This window comes from Martes martes (assembly GCF_963455335.1).
Source record: "Martes martes genome assembly, chromosome: 17".
NCBI classification, from domain to species: Eukaryota; Metazoa; Chordata; class Mammalia; order Carnivora; family Mustelidae; genus Martes; species Martes martes.
Genome location: NC_137905.1, coordinates 29,722,684 through 29,739,601, shown reverse-complemented (window position 1 = coordinate 29,739,601; position 16,918 = coordinate 29,722,684). Strand labels below are relative to the sequence as shown.

At 40.3% G+C, this 16,918-nt stretch overlaps 1 protein-coding gene across 1 annotated transcript in view; it reads left to right on the top strand.

Annotated features, from left to right (window-relative positions):
- FTO (FTO alpha-ketoglutarate dependent dioxygenase) overlaps positions 1 to 16,918 on the top strand; it is a 371,751-nt gene that overhangs the window by 98,883 nt on the left and 255,950 nt on the right. The window contains exon 2 of the mRNA XM_080828266.1: positions 6,068 to 6,145. Within this exon, the coding sequence (XP_080684392.1) occupies positions 6,068 to 6,145 (78 nt within the window). The remainder of the gene's footprint in view (positions 1 to 6,067; positions 6,146 to 16,918) is intronic.

Below are 16,918 nucleotides of genomic sequence, written 5' to 3'. Positions count from 1 at the left end.
TTGTAGTTTTTGATTAGGAATAGTTTGATCCTTTTAGTCTTTTTTTTTTTTTTTTAAGATTTTTTAAAGATTTTTTTAAAGATTTTTTAAGATTTTAAGAGAGAGCATGAGCAGGGGGAGGGGCAGGCTCAGCAGGGAGCGGGATATGGAGCTTGATCCCAGGACCCTGGGATCATGACCTGATCTGAAGACAGATGGTTAACTGACTGAGCCATCCAGGAGTCCCGGATTTTTTTAGTCTTGATTTAAGAATTTTTAGTAGAGAGCAGAGCCGCAGTCTAGGGTCACTTTTTTGTTACTACTGAGGCAAAATCCTCCCGAGATTTTTTTCTGATATTTTATGGATTATGAGTTTATTTAGTCTGCTTGAATTTTTGGTCTGCAATAGCATAGGCTCCCATTATTGGAAATGACAAAAAATGCTAAGTAAATTTCTTTTTTTTTTTTTTTAAAGATTTTATTTATTTGACAGAGATCACAAGTAGGCAGAGAGGCAGGCAGAGAGAGAGAGAGGAAGGGAAGCAGGCTCCCCGCTGAGCAGAGAGCCTGATGTGGGGCTCGATCCCAGGACCCTGAGATCATGACCCGAGTCGAAGGCAGAGGCCCTAACCCACTGAGCCACCCAGGTGCCCCCTAAGTAAATTTCTTAAAAGAATTTCTTGAAAGCGTTGTAGAGCTATCAAAGCAGCCAATACTTGGGTGTCCAAAATTAGTGCTGTAAGCATTTGTTTTAAATTTTAAAAGTAGGATTGCTTTTAATTAAAATCATTTAAGATTTTTGTATTTAGATGTTCTTTTTAAGTTAAAAATTGAACAGTTGCTAAAAGATAAAACTTCTGTTGCCTCTGAGTCGGTGTGGTTGGAGTATAGTGGAAATGACCTCTACTTGGGAAATGAGAGTATGAGTTGTGATTTTCTCATGACCAGCCACATAATCTCTTGCCAAGTCACCTTATATCTCTGGATGGGCTTTTGTTTCTTCACCTGTTCTAAAATTTTATGACAATTTTTATTTTTATCACCAGTATAGCTAATTGAGGCATTTTATATATATAAAATTTTATGGAGAGCTTTTACATGTTTTTGCTGTAGTTCACCCAGGTAAATCAATATCTGAATTTCTCATGTAGCATGAATTTATGGCAGAAAGTGTAATTTGTTGGGTTACACATAGATTCTTTTATAGACAATTCATAATACTAAATAAAACTCATTACCCAGAATAAGAGAATAAATAACAGTGAGTGGTTGCCAGAGTGTATTGAGGGTTTTTTAATGTGCCAAGCCCTGTTCTTAGATCTCTGCATGTGTTCGTTTATACCTCAGGTGGAGATGAGACTAGTTCCAGATTATATTATCTAGATGGGTAGAACCGGTATTAGAACTAACTTTTGTTTTCTTAACTCATGCTTTGTTATGCAGGCCCAGCTCCCTGTTTGAATGCGATTTCCCTAATATCTGCATAGGTTATCATTTGTGAAATGTACTAATATACATAACTGATTTTATTTCATCTTTGTAGCACTCTTTGAAACAGTGTTTTACAGATGGGTAAACTGTGTAACACATGTGGGAAGTGATGAGTCTGGACTGAAATTCTTCTCTTTCCTCCAAATTCTGTTTATTTGCACCATGCCATTATTTTCAGCAAGCATAGGAAAGCGAATTCTGAGTTTCTTGAAGTGGTCAAAGTACTTTATTTTTTCCCCTTTCATTTAAAGCAAATGTGACTATACATGTATATAGTTATTTAGAGTTATTTTGGCTTAGCTCTTGGTTTTTGCTCATCTTTGTGGCATTAGTTTGGATGTGTCTTCCTCAGGGGTTTTTTTACTTACACTCAATGCCCTGCTTCAGGACTAGGTCAGTTTTCCCACATATTATTTGAAACCCTCAGAAGATCAGGTGATTGTTTTTACACTAAACATTCGTAAGCCTTTATTTGTGATTGTATTTTGGAAAGAATCAGAGAACAAAATTAAATTTTTATCGAACCCAACAAAGTATGACTCATAGGTTAAAAATCATGTGGAAAATGAACAAAGGATAAAGAATAAGAGGAGTTAGCAGCGTCATCTGAAGAAAATATATTTTATTTGTAGGTGAGATTCCCCCTCCTATGAAGAGTCATAATCTGGCTAATCTTCTTAATATAATAACCATACGATTCTCAAACCACGTCTCTCTTTGACAAGATGGGCAAGGTCAGATAGAGCTTAACTTCTCACAGCAAGTCAGAGGCTTAGGGTTTAAGTTCAGTCTCCAACTTGAATCCTTTATGGTTTTGAGTTGCAGTGTGTTTTTCTTAAGGTCTTGTGTGTGTGTGTTCTTTCCTTGCTAGAGCTCTGGAAAGGGGCGTAGTCCTTATGTGCTCCTCCTACCAGGTGGGGAGGCTTGGGTTTTGCACTCTCTGGCTTCTGTGGGGCATTTGTGAGCTGCCCGACGTATTTGACACCAGTACGAAAGCAAAGAAGTGTGTGAGCTGAGCAGTGTGTGGTAGGGCCCAGCTGTGTGGATTTACCTGTACGTCAGGCCAAGGAGCAGCAGTGAGCCAGACCTGACAGTCAAACATGAGCACCTTCTACCTCCATTCCAGAGCGTATTTTAATGTTCTGTGTTTACCGACTAGTTGGCATTTGACACAAATTGTCAGAGCTGTGTTGTTGTTTTTTTTTTTTTTTCCCCTCTTCACTCTTTAGTGCGCTGGTCTATGAGAGTTTCCCCCAATACACACTGCATATCACAAAGACACCCATTTTCTAAAACAAAGTAAAGAATCATGGCGTCTGTATTTTTATACTGAATTTTACATTAAGAATTAGTAAATAATATGTTTGAGTTAATAATAGGGAATGTGTTGACTAGGCAATCTGTTGACCTTGTTTAAAAATGAAAACAGTACACCTGGAACGTTTTGAATAGTCTTGTTTCACCCATGCCCCTTTCCAGTCATTTCCCACCTCTACCTCATAGTTAACCATGGTGGTCACATATCTTTTATGTTTCTGTATGTACATGGAAGCAGATAGCCTGTCTCTTGTCTTTTACTTCCTGAGATATTCTGGAGAGCTCTTCCTTTTGCTAAGGGAAGCTTTCTCATTCTTGTTAACCATTGCAGTGTATCTCATTGTTTGTACGTTGGATGTACCATGGTTTATTTAGCCATTCTTTGTGGATGGACACTTGCATTGTCTCTAATCTTTTTGTTGAGTTGAGATTATATTTACATACCAAAATACTTATCCTTTTAAAGTGTACAATTAAGTGGTTCTAGTATGTTTCCAAGCTTTTTTCCTACAAATAGTGATCAGTGGGTAAACGTGCACATACATTCTTCTGAACATGGTACAGGTATATCCAAAGAAAAAAATCCTCAGAGGTGGGATTTCTGAGCCAATGGGCAAACACATTTACATTTGGATAGGAATTGTTGGTTGCTGTCCGTTGGTATCGTACTAATTTACAGTCTAGAGTATGAGAGGACTTTTTCTCCATAGTCGTGCTCGGGGTGACTTTGCTTTTTTATAAAGCAATTTTAATTCTTAAGAACTATGTGGAGTTCATGAACTACCAGTTTAATCTAATCTTAATTCCTGATTGAGTTCACCAAGGTGGAGATGACCCAAAAGTTCTTTTTAAGTCCATAAATATTATTGTTTATAATTGATCTCATTAGTTAATTGGTAAAATTGTAGGCTGTGAATGTTGATAGAATAGATTACAGATGTGTGGTCTTAAGTGGAGTGATTTCTGGATCCACATTCTTGCCTGCCTTGTAGATATAATGATGCTCACAGTATCAAAATTAAAATTTCCAGTGGAAAGAGACCATTTATATTCTCCTTGTTCTATAGTAGGGACATTCCTGTAGAATTTTATCCTTTTGATACAGCCTTCCAAGTTCTAATGTTTTATTGCCTGTCTGATACACTGAACTTCAACTGAACTGGGAAGTAGGTTGTTTTTGTAATGATATAGCTTAAGTATTAATTATAAATAGAATTTCAGCCTCCAATGATGCCTGTTGATCTATGGAACAGGTCTCTTACTCTTTATTCTCATTAAGGTAGAGTCTTTAATTCCTTAGAGGTGTTGACCTTTGTGCTCCTTTTTATACACAGATTAGCCTTATAACTTGCCTGAAGAGATCTTCAGGTGGTATGTATTTATTTATTTATTTTAAGGTGGTATTTATAAGGCGGAGCCATTTCAAGTTTTGAGTCTTCATGTACATTTGAATTATTCAAGGATTTTAATAACGGGTTAAATTCTGTGAAGGGGCATTTAAGTTTTCTGCCTATAAAAAGGACTGATAAAAGATTTATAGGAAAATACAGGCTTTCCTGAGGTCGCAGTGACAATTGTGATATAGTTTTGATTAAATGTGCGATGAAGTGTATAAATACATAAGTATATGCATGAAAATATCATTAGTTCTTTCTATGCCCCAAATAATAGCTGATGTTGAAAACAGGCCACTTAACCAATGATTTATCTAAACTAATGGTTTCTGTTCGTATTCTAGGTTCTTCATAGAGGAAAACTTTAGTAGTTTAACTTTTAAGCCAGTCTTACCATTGTAGATGAGAAAATACCTTGAGTCCAAGCGGAAAGCTTTCATTAAATAAATAGATCAGACTTTTGTATGAGTAAACTTGAGTGTTTTGCCTCTCTTAGATCAACCGGTTGCTATATTTTTATTTCTTTTTTCTTTATTTACTTGGGATAATTTGCAAAAAGATACAGAAAGATTTAAGTTCGGCCCAAAAGGTGTTTTCTCTGGACTACTCTATGATAGGTCTGTGAGGGAAGGCTGCTTTATTGGGGTAGGAGAGGGTGATAGGTTCCCTGTGTCTGGGTGAACAGGTTGTTGACTGCATATAAAGACAGTGTCCATTGGAGCAGGTGGGGGCTAAATTCCAGTTTGTGTTCTTCAAGCCATGCCCTGTGGAACAGGACTACAATGAACTACAACAAGGCATACCATTTTGTAATTCTTACTAAGGTGCTGATAACAGCCTGAATATGTGTCTTTTTATTTGTTTTATTTGAAAATCAGTTGTTTCTACCTTTTCTGGTTTTTTTTACCCCTTTGAGAAATTTTCTGTGGTATATAGATAATTCCTATATGAGTGTGTGTCTATATACACACACATATAATGCCATTTATATGCCAGGTGGACTTTTTCACTCTTTTCTGTCTTTGTTGTGTGTGTGCGCATGCACACACACACAGACACGCGCACACACACACACACACACACACACTGTATACATTGGTATTCTTCAAAAAAAAAATCCCTCCGAAGGAGGACGTCACCTTATATATATTCGATTCTTCATGAAATACTTCATACTATGGGGTCCTCTCTTAGTCGCTTTGTTTGAACAGCATAGTACTGTTTGGGAAGACTTGGAAATGGCCTCAGACAGTGCTGGCTGTGGATGCTTGAAAACGTTTCATAAAATTGGAAAAGAAAAGAAGCGAAGATGCTTAACACGGATTTAGTACTTATTCTAGAAATGAAAGATCACGTTAAAAAAGTAACACGTAAGTGGATACCGTATCAAATAAACATTTATAGGATGAATACATCTTCCAAATATCCTGGCATTGTGTAAATGGATACTGTGGTTTGATTTGCTATCTCCAGTGTTCGTGTGATAGAAGGATTCAGAAACTGCTGTGTCTCAGGCAGACTATACAGACAGGAAGGTTTGCTCTGGAAAACTGTATAAGGTTTCTCAAAGGGTAATTCTAGTGATGAAAAAGACCCTGGTGTCAAAGAAACATGTCAGGATTGGTGAATCAAATTGTTCATGGCATATGAGAGTGAATAAAACCATTATTTCCGAATTAATGCTTTATACAATGTGTAATTTAAATGTATTTAATTAAGTTAATACATTTTATTATAGGCATTTGGCTAATCTTTATCTCTAAAAGTTTCTACATTCAGGTTGGCTAAGTTTGTCTTGATACTGTCTTACTGGAAAAATTAGGGATTGTCTTATATTCTGATGACTTTATATTCAGTCACCTATATTCGTTATTATTTCTAAACAGAAACTGAGGCTCCTGGAAGAGCTCGAAGATACGTGGCTTCCTTATCTGACTCCCAAGGATGATGAATTCTATCAGCAGGTAAGATCTTTTTATATTTGTATCAATTTGTATTGATTTGTTCTGATCTATGAAGCAGCTGTGGTCTGGAGAGGTTAAATGAGAATGAAACGGTCTGATTTGGTCTTCCAGTTGACGCCTCATCTCCCACAGAACATCCCAGTTCCTTCCGATCTGTTTTCTGCTGTAAACTTAGGGCTTTGGCACAGTAGACTGCTTTCTTTGTCCCCAAACATTCCATGCTTTCTTCCACTTCCTTGCCTACACTCCATTCTGTTTCTTTTGCATAGAATATCCTTTTGCCTCTTACCTCCTTGCCAGATGGCTAAGACTTCACTTACACATTACCTTCTTTGTGAAAGTTTCCTTGACTTACTTTACCTAAAGTAGAATTGGCCTCACTTTCTTCTGTGCTACTTGGACCTTGTAAATACCTCTATCATGCCTATCACGTTGTATTGCAGCTATGGGATTCCATAGCAAAAGGGGAATTTATTGACTTCCTTTAACTTAGATATCCAGGAGTACGGGGCTGAATCCAACTTCTCAAAGGATGTCATCTGATCCCTGCTTTTCTCTGTGTCGTGGTTTGGCTCTCCTCTATGTGACTCCATGCTGGCTAGGCTCTGACCTGCTAGCATACCTAGGAGGAGTCTGACAGCCCAAGGGGTATGTGGTCTTAAGCACATGGGAGCTTAGAAGAAGGTAGCCATTTCCTTTTTTCTGGTTCCATCTGATTTTCCTGGGAGTGATCTTTGGTTAGAATCCTGTGCCTATTCCTGAACCAGTCATTGCGTTCAGGAGTGTGAGATGCTCCCATTTGCCCAGCCTCGTTCATGCACCCCCTCGTGGAGCTAGGTTCGGATAGGCCCATGTCCACTCAAACTGCATGGACTGTGAGTTGGATATGGATGGTTCCCGACAGGGAAATTGGAGTCCTGTTCCCAAGGAGGGAGGGGAAGGCATGTTGGGTGGGCACTAATAGTCCATGTTCATCTGTTCTTTCCTACCAGAATGTAAGCTCTTGGGGATGAGAATTGGGCCCCTCATCTTTGTTTCTCCAGCACCTAGCATGCACTTGTATATGATGATTCTCGGTGACCGTGAGAGGGAGACAGGAAAGATGATGTTAATCCATCTAGCATTCAGGTCCCCGGACTTCCAGTTCACTCTCAGTTCCAGGACGTGTCTTTCACTGGATCAGTCCTTTTCAGGTTGCTCTAGTTTCTCCTTTTTGTCCCTCTTTCTTAATCCTTAGAGCTATAGCCCATTTTCCAACCAACACATAAATATGACCATGTCACCCCTCCTGCTTCAAACCCGGCAGTGGCTGCTCCTTTCCTGGCTCTTGCCTTTCTAGTCTTATGTCCCCAACTCTTTCATCTTGTTACCTGCTCTGGTCTTTGGCAGGAGCTCAGATTAGCCAGGCAGTCTCCTGTTTTGGGCCTTCGTGCTATATCCTCTGCTGCCTTGCCTCCTCCCTCCCTTGGTGAACTTCTGTTACCCAGGAGCAACGTGTCACCTCTTGTAGTATGTCCCTGACACCTCCGCAGCACGGAGACTTGTCTCTGCTCCCTCTTGTATGCACCTGTAGCACTTTACATGCGCCTTTATTATCTCTGTGATTTTATTTTTACGCTTGTCTCCCCTATGCTCTGTGCTTTGTTTAGCGCCTGGCAGGTAGGTGGCTGGTGGGTGTTGCATCAATTTCCTTGGATGGATGCGTGAATTAATGCATGCATTTGTGAATTTAAAAACCAAGTTATGTAATAATGTTTTGTATGCTTTTAATTTTGTTTTTATACACACAGCCCTCTTCCCCAGGGAGGTGGCATCGGGCAAGGTTTGCAGGGTATATACAGAAATGTTGTATGCCAGTGTGGTAGGGTTTTCTCTTTTGAGCTTTTCTGTTTTTCCAAATTGTCTTAAATGAACATGTATTCTTTGTGGCCAGAAAAACAAAACAAAAACAGTTATCCAAAGACCCTTAAAACAAACCCACAAAATACGATCAGTTCTTAAATCCTTATTACTGTTTTTATAGATAGAAGCCATCTGGTACATGGTTACACACACTGTTGTAAAGCAGCTTCTGAGCCTTTCGGCTTTGGTAGGGTGCAAGTAGTGGTAGTACATGAAGAATTAAACACAGAAGTTATCAGCCGCTGTGCACAGAGCCAGTCCTACACCGGGGGATAGAAGCAAACTCAAAGGCAAACAACAACTATAAAGGCTGCTCTTTTACCTTTCCAAGACCCACAAGTCTGATACCAATATCTAATCACCTTAAGTACACCTTGTAATAAGGGTTAGTGTTTCAAGAGACCTTTAGTAAAGGAAATCTATTCTCTTGAAAGACAAAATGAAAATACTTTTTTAATGACATGAATAAATAGAAAGTTTGGATTGACTCGGGGTCCCTTAAACAGGCCCTGGCCACAGGAATGCCCGTCCAGCTGCCAGTCACAAAAGCAAGACTTTTTCGCAGCTTCCCTGTTGGGTGTGTGTGTTGACCCTTACAGTGTGGAGTTCAGTCCTCACAACTCGCTTGTGCATTTATGTCACAAATGTTCATTCGGTCACTGCTCTTCCTTAGGCTTTCAGTGTTCGAGGTAGGTATGATCTTCCTCTTCTAGAAATTTCTCTCTGGATCCACACAAAGCTCTGTATCTGAGCAGCTGAGGTGGTCCAAGCGCACATTTATCAGACTCCGAAGGCCCCTGCTCTTTCTGCTCTGTTGTGTGCCTCCCAGAATACCATGCTCAAATTCAGAACACCTTCAGAGGCATTTTTTGGTTTCATCTGATAAGACCATGGAGAAAAAAATGAAACAACAACAAACCCGAAGTAGAAAAGTAGAGAGAACTTCTGTAGGTTCACCACAGAGCACAAAGAAATGAGGAACTACATAGTCCAACACAAACCTGGGCTTCCAGATCTATGAGTGCTACCTCTAGCATCCAGAGAAAATGCCTCTCTCCTCAGTATATCCCCTTGCTTTCGATTACTGTGTACTTTCCACGCACTGTGTTGTTCTGGCACTGCTCGCTTTTGTAGATACTTGTAAGAAGAATGTTCTGGACATGGGGAAGAGCAGAGCCCCAGAGGTATCTGAGGAGGAGCCCCCAAGGCCAACATGCCTGGAGCAAAGTGAGAGAGTTGAGAACAGAAGGGATGAGGTCAGAGAACCGTGGCCCGATGATAATGGGAACTTGCAGTCTTTGCCTAGTTTGTCCGCTGTGACTCTGAATGACATGAGAAGCTGTGAGAGGGTTTGGAGCACATGTGTGACAAGTTCTGAGTCACATTTTGGTGAGGATCCATTTTATAGGATCTCCTACTGTTCGTTCTCTTTTCCAGTGTCAACCTTCCTTATGCTGTTTACCGAATGAGAAATCTTGCTGTCTTCCCCTTTTGCTTCATCCCTCATTCAGGTGCTAGGCCCTGGCAGGTCTGCCTTTTCATAAGCCCTCAGAGTGTTTCTTCTTTTCATTCAGGCCCTCATTTATCATCTCAGACCAGCACAGTTTTCCTCTTCTACCTGGTGGTCCTTGTGCCCTCTCCATTACCATCAATATTGTGTTCCTCTTAATATGTCAGACTTGTCACTCCTTACTTTATAAATTTTGCTCAGTCCCTCTTGCCTGTAAGGTAGAGTTCACCCTCCTCAACATGTCCTCTGAGGCCACTGACTGTGTGACCCCAGACTACCTCTCTGTCTCATCTCTACCCATTGCCTAACATGGAGTCTGACCGTAGACTATCCTGCAGAGTCTCTTGCTACACTCTGGGTCTGCTCCGACCTTCCATCCTTCCATGCCTTTGTGCATGTTATTGCCTGGGCGTGGAGCACCCTCATCCCCTCTTCTGTCTGGCCAGCATCTACTCACCCTTGAAGACATTGCTGATATCCGACCACTTTGGTGAAGATACTGGCAAATGCCACCTGTTTTATTTTCAGAATATATTCAAAATGCAGCCACCTCCCTGCACCTCCGGCATCTACCCTGTGGCCAGAGCTCCCATCGTCTCTTCCTGACATGGGTGCAAAGCCTCCTGTCTGTTTCCCCACAGCGTCTGTCACAGGGCTCTTTTTGACACCTCCATCAGCTCATTCTGCTTTCTTGCTCATAGCCCTTGGAGGGCTTCCCATCATGTTCAGAGTAAAAGCCGAGGACTCCCGTTTACCCACAAAGCACAGGAAGGGCTGGTTCCCCACCGCTTCTCCCAGCTCGCTCCCTGCCTCTGCCGCCTCTCCTCTCGCCACCCTGAGCAGCAGGCAAGCACACTGCTGCCCCCCACTCCGGTCCTTTGCACTGAATGTTCCCTTTGCCTGGGATTCTCTTTTTTTCCCTGCCCAAGGTATCCGCGGGGCTTTTGTATCCTCATTTCTTGCATTTCTCTGCTCGGATGTCACCTTATCAAAGGCCCTCTCCGACTAGCCTGTGTGAAACGGGAACATTCACTGCTGGCATTCTCATCCTGCCTAACTGGGATTTCTTATATTCCATAACCCTTATCACAGTCTAAAGACTATCTATTTTACCAAGTAAATAAGTCGGTAATAAATTTGTAAAATACTATGGATATGATGAGCCCCACATATCCTATATATTTTTATACCATATATATATAAATAGGAGCTCCTGGAGAGCATATCAGAGTTTCGTTCTCTTCTGTGTTCCCAGCACCTCATGCTTTGCAAATAGTACGTGCTCAATAAATACATATTCAATACATGAGAATTTTCCAGATTCCCTTCCTGCTTCTGTATTCCCTACTCCCACAGTAGTGTTTTTGTACTTCCCTCGTGATAAGTCTTTCTTTAGCTACCGGTTTTTAATTTTATTTGTACTGTTAAATTACGAGATGCTGTGAAACAGGGGCTACCTTGTTTTTAATCATTGTATTTATGGCACTTAATGCAGTATCTAGTAGAGAACAGATATTCAGTACATTTTAAATAAACAAAAAATGAACCACTGGATTGGGGCACCTGCAGGGCTCAGTTGGTTAAGTGTCCCGACTCTTGATTTCAGCTTGGGTCTAGATCTCAGGGTCGTGAGTTCAACCCCCACACTGGGCTCCATGCTGGGTATGGAGCCTACTTTAAAAAAACAAAACAAAACAAAACTACTGAGTGAGTGAAGGAACGAGCAGACATCTGTGGGTCACTTTGTAGCAAACCACATGTTATCCCAAGACTCAGCTATGGTAGCTGTAGCAGGGTGAGTGGAGTGACCTCAGAGTAGAGAGCCTGCTTTGGAAACAGCTCGGCATCAGGCAGCAGAAGGTTAGCTGGTTAGACCGGATGTGTCCAGCCCACTTGTCTTGGGATGGCTACCAAGTCATAAGCATGTTACAAAGAAAATTGTATAGAAAATGTTATGACTGTTAATGTATACATTTACCAGCGAAATCTATTAACAGCCAGACTAGAAATAGAGTCCCTTGATATCACAACACTTTGTTTGTTGTTTACTTATATTAACACATAATGTATTATTTGCCCCAGTGGTACAGGTCCGTGAATCATCAGGCTTACACACGTCGCAGCACTTTTTAAATGAAGTACATTTCCCAAGTCACTTGAAGATTTTAAATTTAATTTCACTCTACTGAGGGTTGAGTTCCACTGGTCTCATTTAGATGAGTCCTGTAAAACTGGTCTCTTATCCATTTAGCAACATGTCTGTCCTCTCTGTATGTTGAAATTCTTTTAGAACCATCCCTTGATATGAGAGGAGAAGCAGTAGAATTTTCATATAATGGCTGAAGATAGGTGGAAAATAAAGCTTATTCTCCAGAAAACCTAGCATTCCACATGTTTCGGCCATTGAGAAAGGCCTGGCGTGTTGGTGGTTTATATCTAAAATACCTTTCCAACTGCTTATTAAAAATCATCCTTTAGATCATGAAACCTTTTGTAGATCTCAAAAGATATATTAGGTGACCAGACAACTATTAATACAATTGCATGACTCTATACTTGGCAAAACTTGAATGGAATTCAACAACAAAAATATTCCGACATATTTGAAAATCTGCCAGCAGCTGTTCCAATTTCTTGTATGATATCTGCTGTTTTAAATGTACCTGTCCAAAATGGAAAGGGAACTTAACTTGTTTGCCAGAATGAATTAATAGTCAATTATTTAATGTTCAGCTCTTTTTCAGAGTTGTAGTTCTCTTTAAAGAAGTTCTACATGGTACTTTTAGGGATCAGGCATTAGTCTAATTACTTGCTAAATAGAGTGGGCACTTAGGATGGGGGATTTTCTTTTCTTTTCTTTTTTTTTTTGAGATAGTGACCAAATTTGCCAGTTCTTATTATTTGTATTTCTTGTGTTAAAATCATAATTTCCTAGAGCGTTCAGCAGCATTCCAAATGAGATTTAAATTAGAACCAGAAGTTAATATTGAAACATTTTGAAAATTCAAGGTCATTGAAAAGAATCTCCTGGCAAATATAAGAAATGTAATGAAAATTAAGAAGTTTTGAATGCAACATCTTTTCCCTGATTTTCTTTCTTTTTTTTCCCCCTGATTTTCTAATTTAAAAAGCTTTTTACATTTACTTCGGCACATTTGAAAAATACGTGGATGTCTAAAAAAGAAAATTAAAATTATGCCCAAGTTTGCCACCCAGAGATAACCACTATAAACTTGTGACCATATTTTCCCCCCCAGTTTTATTTTCTGTATTTATCTGCAATTTGTTTTCACTTCAAGCTGAGATCCTGGTGTCTCAATATCTGGTTACTAATTTCTTGTTTAATAGTACTTATTATTTACATTTTTCACAGAACAGTACCTAAATTTTTCTAAAGTATGTTACTTTAGTATTCCATCCCATGAATATACCATTTTACCTCTAATCCCCTGTTGGACATTTCGGTGGTTTTAACTCTTAATTATTATTAAAAAAGTATGACGAATGTCCTTGTAATCTTGGAACATTTCTCTATTTCTCTGTGATAAATTCTTAGAAGTAAGATAACTGGGTGGAAGGATATGCACATACTTAGGTTCTGGTGAATTTTGTCCAACTAGCCGCAAGCAAGATTGCAATAATTTGCATTCCTAATTGTAGACTATCAGAATATTTGATTTTGCCTCACCAGCAATGTGTATTACTATGATAAAATTTTATTTTTTGCAAATTTTATAGGCAGATTAAATTAAATACAACTTAATACCAATTATGTTAATTTACATTTTTTCCTGACTTCAGTGCAGTACATTTTTTCTATATTTAGGAGTCTTCTCCACTAATTCATGTGTGAATTTCTCTACTGATATGTATTATGTATGTGTGTGTGTATACATACATATCTTTATTTATATATATATATGTTTAAATTTGGAGAGGTTCTTTATTAAAAATATTAAGACCATTTTTGCCATCTAAATTGCAAATAGTTTTTTCTAGTTAGTGTTTGCCTTCTTATTTTATAATTCTTTTTATACAAAAGTTTAAAATTTTGTACATTCAAATGTATCAGTCTTTTAAAAACAGTTTATTGGTGAGCTGTCTGTATGTACAATTTGCATACCATAAAATTCACCTTTTAAGATTATACAGTTCAGTAATGTTTGGTAAATTTGTAGAGTTGTGCAACCATCACCGCAGTAGTTTTAGAGTATTTCCAAACCCCCAAAAGATCCCTCCTGCCTCTTTTGCATTTGTCGGGCTTCTTTCCCATTCCCAGCGCAGACCCTCACTAATCTGTTTTCTATCAATGTTAGATATTTTTTTATTCTCTTACTCTTAGAACAAGTCTGAGCATTTATATTTGGGCCAGCCAAGGGCTTGGGGATATAGTGGAGAATAAAATTGCTACTATGTCCTCCTTCTGGGAGATTCAGTCTTGTGGGACAGATGATTAAACAAATAATAGTTCAAAGAAATATGTAGTTACAGATTGAGGAGTGCTGTGAAAGAGAAATGAGAAGTGTGTGATGCATGATAATGGGGGATATGTATTTGAGGAGGGCAGTGCAGGGAAGGATTCTTTGAGAAGGCGGCCCGCAGGATGAGAAGGGCCTGGCAGGTATAGATTTGGGAGGAAGAGCCTGTCCTGAAAGGGGAGGTGCTGAATGCTGGCCTCTTGGGGCCTGTGGGAAAAGAGGCCCGTGTGGTCAGAGGGGAAGGCACTTGAAAGATCAGTTAAAAAAACGGGGAGGGTGGGGATACTTTCCCATGTCATTATTATTGTTTTATTTTTAGAATGCTCTTTTTAATGTCAAGGTGTTTACATGGGATGCTCATATGGCTCTGTGAATTTCCCAGGTCCTTGGAGTTATTATTCCCTTGTGTTAAGTCCATCTTCCACAGTCTCCTGCCCCACTGTATAGTGAATGATGGCTGCAAGCTGTATGTAGGGGGGTGTGTGTGTGTGTGTGTGTGTGTGTGTGTGTGTGTATTATCTCCAGTCTTCCTCCTCTCAGTCCCAGAGGGAGTACGTTCCCAAATAAAGTTCTTGGAAATTATCTTACTTTTCATTAATATTTTATACTGAGGATTATTTAAAGAACCCCAGAATCGTTAAGGAAGTATGGAGACATTTTCTTCTTAACCACTGCCGTTGGTTAGATGTGCTTTAGGTGTGCTGAGGCCTCAGGGACTTGCTCAGAGAATAACCAGTTTAGTGATAGAATTAGAGTTACTGCTCATGGCTCCAGAATACTCCATTGCTGCTTACTAGATGACATTGCTCTCTTCAGGAGCGGCATAAACAGGAAGTAGGATATTTCTCTTTTTATTTTTCAAATGGGATAAACGAGTATAGAAGCTATAAATCCTAAATGTTCCCTGACAGTCCCAATGGCCTTTCATAGTGGTGTGCCACATAACTCTCCTCTCTGTCACTTTAAATTTATGATCACACATCTCAGATAGTCACTCTGAGAAGCAAGGCAATCCTACTGCGCTTTCCTAGTAAGATCATTTTTCCATATGCAGCCTTGATGACTTCATTTTTCTTCTGTGTGCATAGACATCCCGCGTCCCTTCTATTTCCTGCATTCTGGATCAGGCAGAATGGGCTGGATAATGCTGTAGTAACAGACATCCCTCAAATCTTCCCCCTGCACTATTTTTTACTCATTCTACATATCATTTGTGGGTTGGCAGAGAATCGCCACCCATGAAAGTAGTAACTTGGAGATCTATGTAGCTACCAGCTGGTGACTAGCCAAAAAGAGCGTTTCGGAGGGTGTGGTACTGGCAACGAAGCGATAGCCATCATTTTTCTGGACACAAACAGTCACATGTTTCATCCAACATGAGGGGGCTAGGAAGCGTAATTCCACATTGCGTCCAAAAAGCTGGGTGATGGCAGAGGAGTCCAGAACTATCTGGCAAGCAGCCCACGTGACCAGCACACATTCTTAGCTAGTGATTTGTTTTGCATTTTCACTGTGAAAAAATTGGAGTGCTCCTCTCTCTCTCCCTCTAAAAACTCCCAGAAACTTTTACCTGTTTGCCTATTACCAAGTTTACAGTCCTCTGTGAATTTAGATGTTTCTCCTTCCAGTTTTTTTTTTTTAAAAGATCTTATTTATTTATTTGACAGAGAGAGAGAGAGATCACAAGTAGGCAGAGAGGCAGGCAGAGAGAGAGGGGGAAGCAGGCTCCCTGCTGAGCAGAGAGCCCGATGCGATGCGGGGCTTGATTCCAGGACCCTGAGATCATGACCTGAGCCGAAGGCAAAGGCTTTAACCCACTGAACCACCCAGGCACCCCTCTCCTTCCAGTTTATTCCAATATAGGAAGTATCTTTCTTCTGATCCAAATGGTTTTTGATCATATACTCCTGCCAGTAACAAATGTGAAGCATATACAGTGGTGTCCTACTAAGTGTTTAAGAATGGGCGGTCTGGGAAGAAATAAACCAGCCTCGATTTTGAGTGTTTCCTGATGTCTGTGGTGTAAATACTTCTCCATGGCCGATTTCAGGCTACCATCTTCACATCACTGAATGCAGGTGGGAAGAGATGTACACAGCAGGTTTCCCAAGGGGATATGAAGTGACTCCAGCACACTACCGATAGTTCTCCATAAAATAGATGTATTATTTGTATCCTTGTGTCTGTTTTATAATAGATGTGTGTATATATTAAATGTGTGTATGTGTATGTATATATCACGCATATATGTACACATATTTTAGTAAAGCTTGATTTTTTTTTCTTTAGGTTAAAAATAAAACAGTTCTGCTATCTTCTCCCCACCACCTGTGGTGGGTGGCCACACGAACGCCACACGGTTCATTCACGTACCTGCCTTGGGAGACTCCTGCTCTGGCCACTCAGGGATTTTGCTCCTATAGTCCATGACCCCGTGTCCTACAGCATCCTCCTCTTCCCAAGAATATCCTGGCAGGCTCTGGTGTGTCTCCCCCGTCTTCCAGCGCTGAAGATGGTCCCCCAATCCGTTATCGGCCTTCATCGGCAGCTGCATTTTTCTGTTCCCCTTCAGAGCGTGACACCCGAGACAGACATTCAGAACACGGCGCCTCTGCTGCTGCTCTGTCATGTCATCCACAGCTGACTCTCATCTGTGACTCTCATCACCCCCACTCTGCTGAAATCGCTCTTGTCATGGTCATCGGTGATGTCCATGCTGCCACATCTCGGGGAGCATGTCTGTCCTCATCTCACTTGGCCTCCCAGGGCCGGTCGCCTACTCCATCCTTCTTGAAGTGCTCCTGTCTTTTGACTCCTGCATTAATACTCTCCTAGTTTTCTCCCTCAGAGATTTCTTTGCTCCTTTCCTCTGTGACTCAGGAA